The following is a 14,879-nucleotide window of genomic DNA, read 5'->3' as shown; positions in this document are numbered from 1 at the left end:
TTTTTTGGCTCTTCCAAGATATGGGTATTATTGTCATCATGATCCTGATTGGTATTTTCTTCATAACTACTGAAGTTGGACATCTTTCATGTGCTTATTTATTACCCACATCCTTATTAGAAACATCTCTTGCTGTCATTTGCCAAATTTAACTAGTTTGCTGTTGTTACTATTGAGTTTTGAAAGTTATGTGTGCAGAACACTAGTTGTTTTTCCTTGAACATATAATTGCAAAAGCATCTTTGTGATCTGTAGCTTGCCTTTCCATCTTTTTTTTCACTGGATTTTTTTTGCAGTGCAAGTGTTAATTTTGACACTATGTGACTCACTACTCCCGCCTCACCCTTTTTATGATCTGGGTTGTTGATATCAAGTCTAATAATTCTTTGCATTGAGCCAAATCCCAGACTTCCTCTGATTTAAAATATATTTTAATTAAATAATCTATGTATTTGATAGAGAAAAATTGAGAGGGGAAGGGGAGATAGAAAGGGAGAGAGAAAGAAAGATACCTGCAGCACTGCTTCACCACTCATGAAGCTTCCCCCCTACTCGTGGGGACTGGGTACTTGAACCCAGGTCCTCACACAAAGTAACATGTTCACTTCACAGGGTGTATCACCAGCTAGCCCCCAGATTTTCTCTAATTTTTTTTCTATAAAATTTCTTGTGTTTTTTTTTCACCCATCTGTGACCCATTTGGAGTTAAATTTTAAGATTAAAGTTTACCAACCCCTGTGGAAAACAGTTTGAAGACTTCTCAAAATGCTGGAAATGGACATACTATATGACCTAGCAGCTCCTCTCTTGGGGCTAAAAAGGAAGCAAATACATCCATATGAAGAGATCTATGGACACCTATGTTCATAGCTTCACTATCTGTAATAGTTCAAATCTGGAAGCCACTCAAATGCATAACAACAGAATAATGGCTAAGAAAGTGATGGTATATCAACAGTGGTAAGGAATGGTCCATTCTCCAAAGGGAGGCTGAAGAGCTTACTCTGCCTATCACTCAAGGATGATGAAACTGGCGCAGCCTGGAATGTTCCTAACCGTGACCACAGGATGTGAGCTCAGACCGACTGGGATGCAGAGGTTACATAGGCTCCTGTGTTGACTATGGGCCCCAGGTCAGATCGATGAGGTGTACAGTTAACAATATTTATATACTTTTCCCATATTTGGGAGCTACTCTCTTCCCTGATTCAACTTTCTGGTCCTTTTCCAACTATGACACCATCCCCCCCAGACAAAAGCTTAGGTCATCTGCACATTAAATGTCAAGTGCAGGCAGAACCTAGTTGGGTCATGGCCCCCCTGGAATATACCTAAAATAGACCTACTAGCTTTTTCCAAAATGGAGACCCCAAATCTTCATCTGCAATATTCTTGCCTTTAGGTTCATGATTAGTCAACAATTTGCTCTGCTTTGTATCTTAATTCTTTTTTAGCCACTAGGTTCCTCCAAATGCTACCATGATACTAACCTGACTTCCCTGGGCAGATGGCCCCACCATGTGTCCTGGAGCACCCCCCCCCCCCCAGATCCTTGCCTCACTAGGGAAAGAGAGAAACAGGCCGGGAGTATGGATCAACCTGCCAACGCCCATGTTCAGCAGGGAAGCAGTAACAGAAGACAGATATTCCATCTTCTGCACCCCATAATGACCCTGGTATCCATACTCCCAGAGGGTTGGTTAAAGAATAGGAGATCTATCAGGGGAGGGAATGGGATATGGAATTCCAGTAGTGTGAATTGTATGGAATTGTACCCCTTTTATCCTGTGGTATTGTCAGTGTTTCCATTTTATAAATAAAAACTTAAAAAAAAAAAAAAAAAAAAAGGAAAGTGATGGTGTAAGTTGCAGATGCTACTATGATTCCATCCCGACTTCCCTGAGCTGATGACCTCACCAATGTGTCCCAAAGTCTCACTTCTCCAGAGGGAAAGATAGAAACAGGCTGGGAGGGAGCCCAGTGGTGGTATACCCAGTTAAACACACTATTTACTAAGTGCAAGGATCCAGGATTCGAGTCTGGCTCTCCATCTGTAGGGGGGACGTTTCACAAGTGGTGAAGCAGGTCTGTAGATCTTTCTCTCTTCCTCTCTGTCTCCCCCTTCCCTATCAATTTCTCTCTGTCTTATCAAATAAAATGGGAAGAAAATGAAGAAGAAGAAGAAGAAGAAGAAGAAGAAGAAGAAGAAGAAGAAGAAGAAGAAGAAGAAGAAGAAGAAGAAGAAGAAGAAGAGGAAGAAGAAGAAGAAGAAGAAGAAGATGCAGGCTGGGGATCGACCTGCCATCACCCATGCCTAGCAGAGAAGCAATTACAGAAGCCAGAACTCCCACCTTCTGTACCCTGTAAAGAATTTTGGTCCATTCTCCGAGAGAAGGATAAAGAATAGGAAAGTTTCCAATGGAAGGGATGGGACACCAAGTGCTGGTGGTGGGAACTGTATGGAATTTTACCTCTTTTATCTTACAATCTTGTTAATCATTATCAAATCACTAGTAAAAAGTTAATAAATTTACATATTCATTACTTCCACTGTGGTTGTTAAAATAATAAGTGCTTAATATATAAATGACTATTCTGGAAAGAAGCACCTTCTAATGATTCTGTTAAAAGCTCCATCAATTGTTACTTGTCTCTCTGAATAAAGAACTTCATATAAAAAAAAGTGGTGGTGTATATACACAGTAGAACACTACTCATCTGCTAAAAATAACAAAGCCATCTTTTTTGCCTTATCTTGGATGGAGCTTGAAGGAATCATGTTAAACGAGATAAACCAGAAAGAGAAGGACAAATACTGTATGAACTTACTTATAGGTAGAACTCAAGAAACAAGGACAGAAAGGGAAAGCACAATGTAGAATTTGGACTGGGTTTGTTGTATTGCATCAAATCAGAATGTTGGGTAAGAGTGGAAGAGCAGGGGACGTAGACATAGACAGCACTGGGGTCCTGGTGCAGGATGGTGGGAAAGGACCCAAGTTGGGGTTTGGAGTGTTTTGCAGACACCTCTCACAGGGAGGTGAAAAGTTGCACTAATGTGTCAACAACTGTATCACAACCCCCAGTGGGAAAAAAAAGATGTGAGGTGGGGCTGGGTGGTGGCGCACCTGGTTGAGCGCACATGTTACAGTGCGCAAGGACCTAGGTTCAAGCCCCGAGTCTCCACCTGCAGGGGGGAAAGCTCTGCAAGTGGTGAAGCAGTGTTGCAGGTGTCTCTCTGTTTCTCACCCTCTCTATCCCTCCCTTACCTCTCGATTTCTGTCTCTATCCAATAAATAAATAAATAATTTTTAAAAAATTTAAAAAGTTTACACTGAAGTTGATTGTTTTACATGTGGCTGCTCATCCGTCCCAACATTATTGGTTCAAAAAGTTGTATTTCCTCCACTGACTTGCCTTTATACCATTTTTTTTTTCCTTCAGGCTTATCACTGAGTCTAGGTGCCGGCACTAAGGATCCATTATTCCTGGCAGCCACTTTTTTTCCATTTAATTGGATAGGACAGAGGTAAATTGAGAGGGGAGTGGGAGGGAAAGAGGGAGAGAGAAAGATAGGTGAAGAGAGAGAAAGAACCAGGCATCACTCTGGTACATGTGCTGCCGGGAATTGAACTCAGGACCTCATAGTTGAGAATCCAAATGCTTTATCCACTGTGCCACCTCCCAGACCACAACAACGCATATTTTCATCAGGGGTGTTGACTTACGGTTTTCTTTTCTGGTAGTGTCCTTGTCTGGTTTTGGTATCAAGGTAATAGTTATCTTGTCAAATGAGTTTGGAAGTTTTCTTCCTTTTCAAATTTTTTGGAAGACTTTGAGAAAGATTCTTGTTAATTCTTCTTTAAATGTTTGGCAGAGTTCACCTAAGAGTGTAATTGCAGGGCTGATGTAATTTTCCTTTCCTTTTTTCATTTTGCCTTATTGGGTTTCTAGCAGCTTCTTTGCTAGAAACATTACATGACACTCCTCTATGTAATGATAGAAGTCTTTTTAAATTTTTTACTAGTGATTTAATAATGATTGAAAAGATTGTGGGATAAGAGGGGTACAATTCCACACAATTTCCACCACCAGATTTCCATATCCCATCCTCTCCACTGGAATTTCTGTATTATTTATCCCTCTGGGAGTATGGACCAAAGAAGGGAGCAGAAGGTGGAAGGTCTGGCTTCTGTAATTGCTTCTCCACTGGACATGGGAGCTGACAGGTTGATCCATACCCCCAGCCCATTTTTATCTTTCTCTAGTGGGGTAGGGCTCTGGGGAGGTGGGATTCTAGGACACAATGGGGTGGTGAGATTCTAGGACATATTGGTGAGGTCATCTGTCCAGAGAAGTCAGGTTGGCGTCATGGTAAAATCTGCAAGTTGGTGGCTGAGAAGCATTAATATATAAAGCAGAACAATTGGTTCATAATCAGGAACCTAAAGATAAGAGCACAGCAGATGAAATTTGGGGTCTTCATGTTGGAAGGAGCTAGGAAGTCTATTTTAGGTATATTCCAAGGGCCCATGACTTTACTAATTTTTGCATGATCCTGACAGCTAACATGCCGTTGGGCTAGGAGTATTATCTGGGAAGATGGTGTCAGAGTTGAGGATAGGACTAGAAAGCTGTATCAGGGCAGAGAGAAACTCCCAAATATGGGAAAAACATATAAACATCATTAACTGTAAACCTGATTGATCTGACTAAGGGCCAGTGACTGACTATTCATATTTAGCACAGGAGCCTGTGTAAACTCTGCACCCCTGTCAGTCTTAGCTCACATTCCATGGACACAGCTAGGAATATTCTAGGCTTCACTTATTTTAGGACTTGTCTCCCTCAAGTGGCAGAGTATGTTGACCCAACCTCCCTTCGTAGAATGGGGCAATTTCTACCACTGTTGTTCTACATTGAGGGCAATGTCCTGTAGAGGCCCACAGGAGGGTTTATGATGTTCCTGATGGAGATGACCAATGGAGAGAGGGATCTGTTAGAGGTCTAGGCCCATGATATCTGTGTGGGAATCCCAGGATTCCCTGTCTGGAATGTGGCCTGATAGTGACCAAGAGGGCCGTCATTAAAGTGTGCTGGTCTCTTGCCCTTATCCAGCTTTTGTAGTCCTTACTTTATCTAACAGGGTTAGGCTTAGAGTGATTGAGGAAAGCGAAATAGGAAGTAGGTGAAGAGGAAATGATAGAGGTCTTAATTAAGTTCTCATACAAGATACCTTTTGATTTTCAAGAGTGTAAAGATTTAATCGACCTTTTATTTATTCTTCCCCTTTCATTTTGAACTTTTCTTTAGTGATTGATACTCCTTTTCGGCCGCCTCCAGCCTAGTTGCCATCATACTCCGGGAGGAGCTGCAGCTGCAGTAACTGGCCCCAGTCACCATCACTGTGATCGTGAGCAGCAAGGCCAAGACCCAAGAAGGTCATTTCAATGAAGGTTTTGGGAACAGTAAAATGGTTTAATGTGAGGAAGGGATATGGTTTCGTCAACAAGAATGACAGCACAGATGTATTTGTATGCGAGGCTGCCATAAGAAGAATCACCCCAGGAAGTAGTACCCTGGCAGTGCAGGAAATGAAGAGACTGTGGAGTTTGACGTGGTTGAAGAAGAGAAAGCTTCGGAGGCAGCAGATGTTATAGGTTCTGGTGGAGTCCCAGTGCAAGGCAGTAAAGATGCAGCAGGTCATAACTATTATAGACATTGTCCATATCACCTGGATCCTCCATGCAAGTACCAGCAGGATTACCAGAATAGTGAGGGTGGGGAAAAGAATGAGGAATCAGAGAGTGAGTGCTCCTGAAAACTCTGTCTCAAGTGACGGTTTCCACCTTACTACATGTGGAGGCTCTCTGGGTTTCAACCACAGTATTTCAACCTTCCAGTGCAGGGAGAAGTAATGGAGGGTGCTAACAGCCAAGGTGCAGGAGAACAAGATAGACCAGTGAGACAGAACATGGATTGGGACTACAGACCATGATGATCCTGCAGGGGCCCTTCTTGCCAAAGGCGACCTAGAGAGGATGGCAATGAAGACGATAAGGAGAATCAAGGAGATGAGACCCAAGATTAGCAGTCACCTTGACATGGATACATCCTGGACATCAGTCATGATGTAGTCACCCAGAAAATACTAAACCACAAGATGGCAAAGAGACAAAAGCAGCTGATCCACTTGCTGAAAGTTCGTCTGAGCAAAGCTGGGCTGAGTAAATGTTGGCTCACTATCTTGACTATCATCTGGTTTAGTCATCCAACAAGAGAAAATGAGTATGAAATTCCAGCAATAAGAAATGAACAAGAGATCAGAACTGGAGACCTTAAGTGCTTGCTTTTTGCCCATTGACCAGATAACCAGAACTATCTGCATTATCCACCCAGCATGGTTTTTTTTTTTAAATTTTTATTATTTTTACCTAAAAATGTCTCTTTTTGGCAATGACAAACATGTTTTTTTTTTAAAAGGCCTGATTTTTTTTTAAATTTTATTTATTTATTCCCTTTTGTTGCCCTTGTTGTTTTATTGTTGTAGTTATTATTGTTGTTGTCATTGTTGGTTAGGACAGAGAGAAATGGAGAGGAGGGGAAGACAGAGAGGAGGAGAGAAAGATAGACACCTGCAGACCTGCTTCACCGCCTGTGAAGTGACTCCCCTGCAGGTGGGGAGCCAGGGTTCGAACCGGCATCCTTATCCTATCCTTATCCTTATGCTTGTGCTTTGCGCCACCTGCGCTTAACCCGCTGCGCTACAGCCCGACTCCCCTGATTTTTCTTAATACACCTTTAAAGGTTTTTAAATCATTTCATATCTGGTCAAGTTGAGATTTTTTTCTTTATTGGGGAGTAATAATTTACAGTTGAGAGTAAAATACAATAATTTATACATGTGAAACATTTTTCAGTTTTTCCACATAACAATTCAACCCCCACTAGGTCCTCCTCTGCCATCATGTTCCAGGACCTGAGCCCTCCTCCTACCCCAGAGTTTTTTTTACCTTGGTGCAATACACCAACTCCAGTCTAAGTTCTGCTTTGTGCTTTCCCTTCTGATCTTTTTTTTTTCAACTTCTGTCTGTAAGTTGTATTCATCCTTCTCTTTCTGAGTTATCTCACTTAACATTATTCCTTCAAGCTCCATCCATGATGAGGTGAAGAGGGTGAATTCACCATTTTTAATAGCTGAGTAGTATTCCATTTTGTATACAAACCACAACTTTCTCAGCCACTCATCTATTGTTGGACACCTGAGTTGCTTCCAGGTTTTGGCTATCACAAATTGTGCTGCTGTGAACATAGGTATAGACAAATATTTTTGGTTGAGGTTGTTTGGTTCCTTAGGATATATCCCCAGGAGAGGATCAATATAGGCCTATTTCTAGCCTTCTGAGAGTTCTCTAGACTGCTCTTCACAGGGGTTGGATAAATTTATATTACCACCATCAGTACAAGAGGTTTCCTCTACCCACACAACCTCTCCAGCACTGGTTTTTACAGTTATTTCTGATGTATGACATTCTCACAAGGGTGAAGTTGTATCTCATTGTCTTTATTTGTGTTTCTCTGACAGAGACTTGGAACATTTTTTCATGTTTGTTGGATTTTGGATCTTTTCTTATTTATTTTATTTTATTTTTTATTTTATTTATTTATTCCCTTTTGTTGCCCTTGTTGTTTTATTGTTGTAGTTATTATTGTTGTTGTTGTCATTGTTGGATAGGACAGAGAGAAACGGAGAGAGGAGGGGAAGACAGAGAGAGGGAGAGAAAGGATTTTGGATCTTTTCTTTGGTGAATGTTCTGATCATATCCTCTCTCCACTTTTGGATGGGGTCATTTGTTTTTTCATTGCTGAGTTTGGTGAACACTTTATATATTTTGGTTATTAGCCTTCTGTCTGATGTCTGGCACCATTCTGTAAGGAGTCTCTTTGTTTGGGTGAAGGTTTCTTTTGCTGTGCTTTCAATTTGATGTAGTCCCATGGGTTTATTTATGTTTTTGTATTCCTTGTAATTGGGCATGTGTCATTGAAGATGCCTATAAAACGTAGGTGGAAAAAGAGTTCTGTCAATATTTTCGTCTAAGTATTTGATAGTTTCTAGTCTACCACCCAATTTTTTGACCCATTTGGAATTTACTTTGGTGTGTAGTGACTCTAGTTTCTTTTTCTTTCTTTTTTTTAAAGATTGTATTTATTTACTAATGAGAAAGATAGGAGGAGAGAGAGAAAGAACCAGACATCACTCTGGTACATGTGTTGCTAGGGATTGAACTCAGGACCTCATGCCTGAGAATACAATGCTTTATCCACTGCACCACCTCCTGGGCCATGTGATCCTATTTTCTTAATTAAATTTCTATCACTTCTATTATACTGTATCTTTAAATATATTATATATACTTTTATGGAAGCTACTAATTATCCCAAGAGTTTGCGCTCCCTCTTGGCATTTAGGGCAGGATTTTAAATTCTCCTTTGGTTCACTGGCCACATGCTCCGCGATCCCAGGGGTAGCTCTGCCATCTGCCTCCAGAAAAAGGAAGTTTGTGGCTTTACAGTCTGAATATAAGTGCTCTGTGTAAGCAACCATTTAAGTGATCATGCCAGTATGAGAATATTCAACATTCTCTTTTTCTTCTCTCAAAACAAGCAGCATTTTTCTTCCTTATTACTTTCTCAAACTCCAGATACTAACTACTGTGATGTAGCGGGTGAGTTTAAGAGTCTTAATGGTGGAAGGGGGAGGCACTGACAGGATTGTGTGTGCGTGTGTGGGTCTGAAAGTATCTGGGTGAGCCAGGAGTTGGCTCATTCGCAGAGTGCTCACCTAACATGTGTTAGACTCTGAGTTTATCCCTGGAACTACATGAGACCATCATGGAGATATCTGTGTGATATGGAACAGTGCTTTGTGCTCACCCCCACCCCGTCTCTGTTCTTTCTCTCTCTCTCTGTCTCTCTCTCTCCCTCCATCTCTCCCTCCATCTCTCCCTCTCTTTTTATTGCCACCAGAGTTATTATTGGAGTTCTGGAATACAATGCTCTTGGTGGATTTTTTCTTTTCTTTTTTCTTTTCTATTTTATTCGATAGGACAGAGAGAAATTGAGCAGGGCAGGGGAGGTAGAGAGGGAGAGAAAGACACCTGCCAACCTGCGTCACTGCTTGTGAGTCATCCCTGCTGAGTTTGGGCGGCTCGACCCCAGGTCTTCGCGCAGGTCTTTCCCCATAGTGCTATGTGTCTTAACCAGGTGCACCACCACCCACCCCTCTCTGTTTTCTCTCCATATTTGAAAAACTAGAGTGGGCTGGAGAAGTAACTTTTCTAGGACCACATGTGTGAGGCCCTGAGTTTTTCTCTAGCTCTGTGTAAAGAAATAAAAGAAGTATCTGTAAAGGACAACAGATAGATAGTGGAGAGGGGGCAATGGGATGTGGGAGAAAGTCCATGGTCGGTGAGATAAAAGATGAGAGAGGCATTGCAGCATGGCAGAGAATAAGGGGAAATGTCAGTGGGACTAGGAGGTGGACCCTGGATAGAAAAAAAATGGGAGTGAAGAGAGAGGTCAGTAAAAGCCCCAGAGGAATGTGGGGGAAATAGAGACTGAGAAAATGTGTATGCAATTCACAGAGCAGCCAGAGTACTAGGACAGGGGGTATCTGTGGGGGTGTGGCATACAGGTGGCTCTGATTTTGATCAGCACCTTGGTGCAAAAAAAAAAAAAATAGAAGCACTAGTGAATAAATAATTCACTCATTCCATGGGCTGTTCAGATATTTCTTTTATTTTTTTTTTAATATTTATTTTCCCTTTTGTTGCCCTTGTTTTTTATTTTTGTTATAGTTATTGTTGTTGTTATTGATGTCGTCGTTTTTGGATAGGACAGAGAGAAATGGAGAAAGGAGGGGAAGACAGAGAGAGGAAGAGAAAGATAGACACCTGCAGACCTGCTTCACCACTTGTGAAGCTGGGAGCTCGAACCAGGATCCTAACGCTGGTCCTTGTGCTTCGCACCATGTGCACTTAACCCGCTGTGCTACCGCCTGACTCCAGGCTCCCATTCAAATATTTCTTAAGTAACCACAGTATCCCACACTCTGTTTAGTTTTGTGAACATCATGCTTCCAAAGGGAGAACTCTTTTTTTTTTTTTTTTTTTTAACAGAGCACTGATCAGCTCTGGTTTATGGTGGTGCAGGGTTGAACCTGTGATTTCAGAGCCTCAGGCATGACAGTCTGTTTGCATAACCATTATGCTGTCTACCCCAGTCCAAGGAGAACTCTTGAGGAAGTCTTTGATGTGTTAATTGGGGTGTCAGTTGTCTCTAAACTTGTTTGTTCCATCTTCCAGCCCTGCATTTTGTAAAGAGGAATGAGATCAGGAAAAGAAGAGGCTTTGCCTTGGAGCTAGGGACTTCACACTTTTATCACCAAACAATGAGGGAGATGATGCTGTGATATTGACACATCACATGACTATACACTTCTGATTTTTGGTGAGAAAATGTTTATCAGGAGTGAATTAAATGAATAGGTGGAACTTTTTCTTGAGAGATTTATCTATTAAAAAGTATGAGTCACTAATAAAGATACAGCTTTGAATTAAGGGCATCCAGTCTCAGTGGTATTAATAAAATGATTTTAAAGTATGAAAACATTTCACATGTTGGTTTTGAGTGTATAGGAGAGAAACTGTTATTAATCTGGATTGTTCCCATTTGCTAGAAGGATAAGTGGTTTATAATTTACATCAAATAATTGTATATATATGACAAACATATACACTAAACACATATTTGGCGTATATCTCAATATGTATATGTGTGTATAGGTATATATTTGGACTATATACATCAAATTTATATATATGCCATAATATATATTATTAGAAGCAAATATCTTGGGGTAGTGGTGCAGTGGGTTAAGTACAAATAGTATGAAGCACAAGGACCCACTCAAGGATCCTGGTTCGAGCCCCTAGTTCCCCACCTGTAGGGGGGCCGCTTCACAAGTGGTGAAGCAGGTCTGCAGGTGTCTGTCTTTCTCTCCCACCTTTGTCTTCCCCTCCTCTCTCAATTTCTCTTTGTCCTATCAAAAAAAAAAAATTCTTGTAAGACTTCTTACAACTAATCTGTATCTTGTACTGTAGCCAGAGGCCACTCCTATACCCTAAGGCTATTTTTTCATTAGGAATAGGGCTTTATTGTATAGAGTCTGTACATCTGAAAGATACCAAGAGTGATGGAAAACACTTGCAATATGATGTAGATGTACAGGGGAAAAGGCAAAAGAAAATTAAGATTGGGAGTTGGGCTGTAGCGCAGCGGGTTAAGCGCAGGTGGCGCTAAGCACAAGGACCCGCATAAGGATCCTGGTTCAAGCCCTGGCTCCCCACCTGCAGGGATGTCGCTTCACAAGCGGCGAACCAGGTCTGCAGGTGTCTATCTTTCTCTCCCTCTCTCTGTCTTCCCCCTCCCCTCTCCATTTCTCTCGGTCCTATCCAACAACAATGACAACAATAATAACTACAACAATAAAACAACAAGGGCAACAAAAGGGAATAAATAAATAAAAATAAATATAAAAAAAGAAAATTAAGATTATGTAATGAAATGTTTTGTTAAATTAACTGGGTAAAAAGTACTTGTCTCCACATCTGTAAGCCTCACTAATAATCATATCTGATGTTTTCTGAGTGCAAATCAACAGACAGTGATGATGTTAGGAGAGACTTCAGACTTAAGCTGGCTGGATGACAGAAAAGGCCATCACAACTTCCTAAAGAGAGATTGGGCATAGTAAAAAACGGGTAGCTAGAAGTGACTTGTAGGAAGAAAGAATTACTGCACTGTAGCAATGATTTTATTGCTTCCTGATCTGTGCTGAATGTTAACTCTGGTTCCCTCTTCCTCCTTCCTGGTTCTTGAGCTGAAGCTGTGACTCCCATCGATCACCATGTCCTTTGGGGTTCACCAAATGATGCAATCCCCCCCTTTGTTTCTACTGAGACAGATTTTTTAAAACATTTGAGGAAAGTTACCAGGTGATCGGACTCATGATAAATTCATCACTGGTGGACTCAACACCTCAGGTCCATCAGAGAGAGATTTTTCCTGGGAAAGGAAAAAGAAAAAAAAATTTTGTTTTATTTAGAGGAATGTTGTTGAATATTCATTAATGTGCTTTACTTACTAAAAAAATACCAGAAGATGATGATCAAGCTGGTTCGAACCCCCAGCAGGTCTGCAGGTGTCTATCCTTCTCTCCCCCTCTCTGTCTTCCCCTCCTCTCTAGATTTCTCTCTGTCCTATCCAACAGCAACAAGAGCAACAAAATGGGGAAAAATGGCCTCCAGGAGCAGTGGATTTGTAGTGCAGGCACCGAGCCCCAGCGATAACCCTGAAGGCAAAAAAAAAAAAAAAAAAGTGCAACGTGATTACTGTTGTTATTTACAAACCTGCTTAATCATCCACATCAAAGGGTAGGAAGAAATAAGGCAGGAAGGGCTCTGTGCTTAACTCTGTAATGCTGCTGGGAAACCTAAATGTTTTTGAGGAGTAAGCAGAGAGAGGGCCAAGGCTGTTGAGATCTGAACCTTGATTCCCTGTCCTATACTCAGAATTATTTCTGGGGCAGGGGGATGGGGAGAGGACTGGCTCATAAGGGTCACGTCATCAAAAGGATCAAGAGTCCTTTATGGAACTGTTTTGAGTAGGAGCATGTGAATTTCACCAGGAATAGGTAATGAATACGAATGCTTCAATTTTTATCAGCTGTCCTGTTCCTCATTACCTTTAGGGAAGATTTGAGCCTGTAGTAGAATAGAGAAAGGACCTCAGAAAGCTTTTGGACTTCCACTTGGTGCTTCCTTTCATCACTAGCAAGCCACAAATGCCAAGATGTTAAGCAAGTCTTATTTGATATATTCAATATAAGGGGCAGATAAAGTTAACACAATTAAGTAAAATCAAGTTAAAATACAGCTTCCTGAGCAGGCCTTCTGGGGGAATACATATGGCTGTGAGCACAGGTCACGCACGTAACAGAGATGTGTCTTGAAGTATTTTATGATTAATACTTGAATATACACAGTGAACGAGAAAGGTCACTCAGGTAAGTGAAGGAGTGAAAGCCTGAGGAGAGGGAAAAGTCCAAAACGGGTGGTGTGGAAATGCTAGAGTGAGAGTGAAAATTATGGTGGGCAGACTTTGGGAACAGGGTGACTGGAGGTGTGATGAAGTCCTTGTTGGCCCTTGAATCTTTCTTGCACAGCAGGTCTATGGGCATGTGAGGCACCCAGTGCCCGTCCTGCACTCACATGAGCATTCTCTGAGAAAACATTGCCCTGCAGAGCCCAAGAGTTTTAACTGTTTGCTAATGTTGCTATGTCTGCGTGTACTCAGAGGGGCTATCTGTTCCTACCACCTCCAGCAGATTCACCAGCTTCTCTGTGGTGATAGACAGGACCCGGATGTGTATGTCTATCATGAGTCACGGCAATCTTACCATCTTCCATCCTGCAGTTTTTGTTCTCCTTGGCATCCCTGGGTGGGAGGCTTATCACCTCTGGCTGTCCCTCCCCCTCAGCCTCATGTATGTGACTGCTGTCCTGGGGAACAGCCTCCTGATAATGGTCATCATCACAGAGCGGAACCTTCATGAGCCCATGTACTTCTTCCTCTCCATGCTAGCCATCACTGACATTCTGCTGTCTACCACCACGGTGCCGAAGGCTCTAGCCATCTTTTGGTTCCATGCCCATGACATTGCCTTTGATGCCTGTGTCACCCAAGTGTTCTTTGTCCACACGATGTTTGTGGGAGAGTCGGCCATCCTATTAGCCATGGCCTTTGACCGCTTTGTGGCCATCTGCACCCCCCTGCATTATACCACAGTGCTAACGTGGCCTGCCGTGGGCAAGATTGCTCTGGCCATTGTCACCCGTAGCTTCTGCATCATCTTTCCAGTGATCTTCTTGCTGAAGCGGCTGCCCTTCTGCCGGACCAACGTTGTCCCCCATTCCTACTGTGAGCATATTGGAGTGGCCCGCCTTGCCTGTGCTGACATCACTGTCAACATCTGGTATGGCTTCTCAGTGCCCATCGTCATGGTCATCTTGGACGTGATCCTCATCGCTGTGTCTTACTCACTCATCCTCCGAGCAGTCTTTCGTTTGCCTTCCCAGGATGCCCGGCACAAGGCCCTGAGCACCTGTGGCTCCCACCTCTGTGTCATCCTCATGTTCTACGTCCCATCCTTCTTCACCTTACTGACCCACCGCTTTGGACGCAACATTCCTCGTCACATCCACATCCTGCTGGCCAATCTCTATGTGGTGGTGCCACCGATGCTCAACCCCATTGTCTATGGAGTGAAGACTAAGCAGATTCGGGATGGAGTAGTCCATGGGTTCTATGGTTTCAAAGCCTGGTGCTGTGCTTCACCTCTGGACTGATGGTTCCCACCAATCTCTATTCCCTATTTTCTCTGGGCTTCTTGAACTGAGGTGGGCTTTCCTTTCTTCTTCTTTCTCTTTCTTCTTTTCCTTTTTTGTTTATTTATTTATTTTAATTTTTATTTATAAAAAGGAAACACTGTCAAAAACCATAGGGTAAGAGGGGTACAACTCCACACAGTTCCCATCACCAGATCTCCATATCCCATCCCCTCCCCAGATAGCTTCCCTATTCTTTATCCCTCTGGGAACATGGACCAAGGGACATTATGGGGTGCAGAAGGTGGAAGGTCTGGCTTCTGTAATTGCTTCCCTGCTGAACATGGGCGTTGACAGGTTGATGCATACTCCCAGCCTGTCTTTTCTATTTCCCTAGTGGGGTGGGGCTCTGGATAAGCATAGCTCCAGGAC

General features: G+C 42.4%; 1 protein-coding gene and 1 pseudogene across 1 annotated transcript; both read left to right on the top strand.

The window, feature by feature from the left end:
- Positions 1-38: 38 nt before the first annotated feature.
- LOC103117707 (Y-box-binding protein 1-like) lies at positions 39-6,692 on the top strand (annotated as a pseudogene).
- Positions 6,693-13,490: 6,798 nt separating this feature from the next.
- Positions 13,491-14,468, top strand: LOC103117708 (olfactory receptor 52B2). Its single transcript, XM_007527817.3, has one exon. It carries the CDS (start codon positions 13,491-13,493, stop codon positions 14,466-14,468), a length of 978 nt encoding a protein of 325 aa, XP_007527879.2.
- The last annotated feature ends 411 nt before the right edge of the window (positions 14,469-14,879 follow it).

This window comes from Erinaceus europaeus, chromosome 17 (genome assembly GCF_950295315.1).
Source record: "Erinaceus europaeus chromosome 17, mEriEur2.1, whole genome shotgun sequence".
NCBI classification, from domain to species: domain Eukaryota; kingdom Metazoa; phylum Chordata; class Mammalia; order Eulipotyphla; family Erinaceidae; genus Erinaceus; species Erinaceus europaeus.
This window is presented reverse-complemented; position numbering and strand designations above follow the sequence as displayed.